Source organism: Silene latifolia, chromosome Y (assembly GCF_048544455.1).
Source record: "Silene latifolia isolate original U9 population chromosome Y, ASM4854445v1, whole genome shotgun sequence".
Taxonomy (NCBI): domain Eukaryota; kingdom Viridiplantae; phylum Streptophyta; class Magnoliopsida; order Caryophyllales; family Caryophyllaceae; genus Silene; species Silene latifolia.
The window spans coordinates 261,410,211-261,412,476 of NC_133538.1; the positions used below are offsets into that span (position 1 = coordinate 261,410,211).

Here is a 2,266-nt window from a genome sequence, read left to right on the forward strand (position 1 = left end):
CATAAACTCTCTACTCTCTTCTCCTCTCAAACCTCTTCCTCTCTATATAATTTCTGGGTTCAGCTTTAAGTCCGTTCCAGGTCTTACAAATTCGAGTGGGCGAGTTTGTGAGGCAGCAGTAGTGTAATCCTTGGGGACTACCGGTCGTTGCTGATCGCCACCACGGTCGCACCGGAGAAATAGTTTTTAAGGCAGCGGTTCCGTACCGTGTCACTACCTTTCCTCTGTCGGTATTTCTGATCTTTGGCATTTATTTCGTTACTGCATCTTTATTCCCTTCGTAATTCTTTGCTGTTACAGAATTTAAGAACAACAATTTAAAAACTATTTAATTAAGTGCAGTAGCCATGTCTGTCATTTCGAAAATTGTACCTGATATTTCGAAAATTGAGCAATTGGATGGTCAGAATTATAAGCGTTGGTCCCAGAAACTGTTGATGTTTTTTGAGCAGTTGGAAATAGATTATGTTTTATTTAATGACCCGCCAAAACCTGTTGTTCCGTCTGATGCTGAGACTACCCCTCCTGCGGCTAAGGCAGTTAAGTCAAATGAAGATGATATTGCTAAATTTGTTAAGGACAATAAAACTGCTAGGTGTCACATACTTAATAACATGGTTAACCCGCTGTTCGATTTATTTGCTGATAATAAATCGGCTAAAGTCATTTGGGAGTCCTTTGAAAAAAAATATGGGGTGACGATGCGGGTAAGAAAAAATATGTTGTGGGTAAGTGGCTGCAATTTAAGATAGTGGATGGGAAGTCTATTATGGAACAGGTTCATGTCTATGAAAACTTGTGTGCTGATATTGTTAGTGAGGGCATGAAATTAGACGACCTTTTTGTTGCTAATGTGCTGTTGGAAAAATTCCCTCCCTCCTGGTCTGAGTATAGAAATCAGCTAAAACACAAAAAGAAAGACATGTCCCTTATGGAACTTATCAGTCATATGAGGACCGAAGAGGCAAATCGCCTCAAAGACAACCTGCTTTGTTTACGGTCGTGAATGCATCTCGTTCTTCTTTGTCAAAGCTAATTTGGTTGAGTCCGGTGGTCCGTCAAATGCCGCTTTGAAAAGTTCAAGGGTAAGGGTAAGGCCAAGGTTGGTCAGGGTAAGGGTAAAGGAAAGAAGACTGATCCAGGGAAGTACACCAAGCCGGTTGCAAAGATTCAGAAGCCTAAGGGTCCTTTGGTTTGCTATGTTTGTGGGAAACCGGGTCACAAAGCCTACAAAGGTAATCGATAAGAAGATGCTGAAGCTGAAGCCAATCTTTGTGACTGATGATGTCATTCATTTTGCTGTGGTTGTTGAAGCTAATCTGGTGGGTAATCTTGCTGAATGGGTCTTGATATCTGGCGCTTCCGGACACCTCGTGTCGATAAGGGGTTATTTTTGAGTTCGAGGAGATAGCGATGGGGAATGCGTCTACATGGGTAATTCTTCACCGCAAAGATCACAGCAAAGGCAAGATCTTTCTCAAACTCACCTCGGGAAAACACTTGCCCTTAATAATGTTTTATTTGTACCTACATTGCGTCGAAACCTCGTGTCGGGTGCCTTGTTAAACAAAGTCGGCATGAAACTTGTTTTTGAGGCCGACAAGGTTGTAATGTCGCGCAATGGGGAATTTGTGGGCAAGGGTTATCTGTCTGGGGGTCTTTTTATCTTGAACACGATTCTGTTTTTAATAATATTGCATCTACTTCGCTTTATATCGCTGAGTCTATTGATGTTTGGCATGGTAGATTAGGTCATGTGAATATCGACTACATTAAAAAACTTAAAACCATGAGTTTAATTCCAAGTTTGTCGAGTCAAGAATTCTCTAAATGTGATAGCTGTGTTGAGGCTAAATTCACAAAGAAACCTAGTAAACCTGTGACAACTAGGAATACGAGTCTTCTTGAGTTAATTCACACCGACCTAGCTGACTTCAAAAATGTTGCAAGTAGAGGTGGCAAGAATTATTATGTGACTTTTATAGACGACTGTTCGAGGTACACCCGAGTTTATTTGCTTAAGACTAAAGATGAAGCAGAACAATCGTTTATGAACTTTAAAAATGAGGTCGAAAATCAACTCGTGGGAAGATTAAAAGGGTAAGGTCCGATAGAGGTGGTGAGTATAAATCCAGTTATTTAGCGAGACTTTTGTCTTTTTGCAAATGGTTTAATACATGAGACTAGTCCACCTTACTTACCCCAATCCAATGGTGTAGCTGAACGTAAAAATAGAACTTTAAAAGAAATGATGAATGCTATGCTT

The 2,266-nt window shown here is 40.5% G+C and overlaps 1 protein-coding gene across 1 annotated transcript; it reads left to right on the forward strand.

Annotated features, from left to right (window-relative positions):
- The first annotated feature begins 347 nt into the window (after positions 1–347).
- Positions 348–1,006, forward strand: LOC141630542 (uncharacterized). Its single transcript, XM_074443339.1, has 2 exons — positions 348–707; positions 779–1,006. The coding sequence occupies exons 1-2, from the start codon at positions 348–350 to the stop codon at positions 1,004–1,006; spliced, it is 588 nt and encodes a 195-aa protein (XP_074299440.1).
- The last annotated feature ends 1,260 nt before the right edge of the window (positions 1,007–2,266 follow it).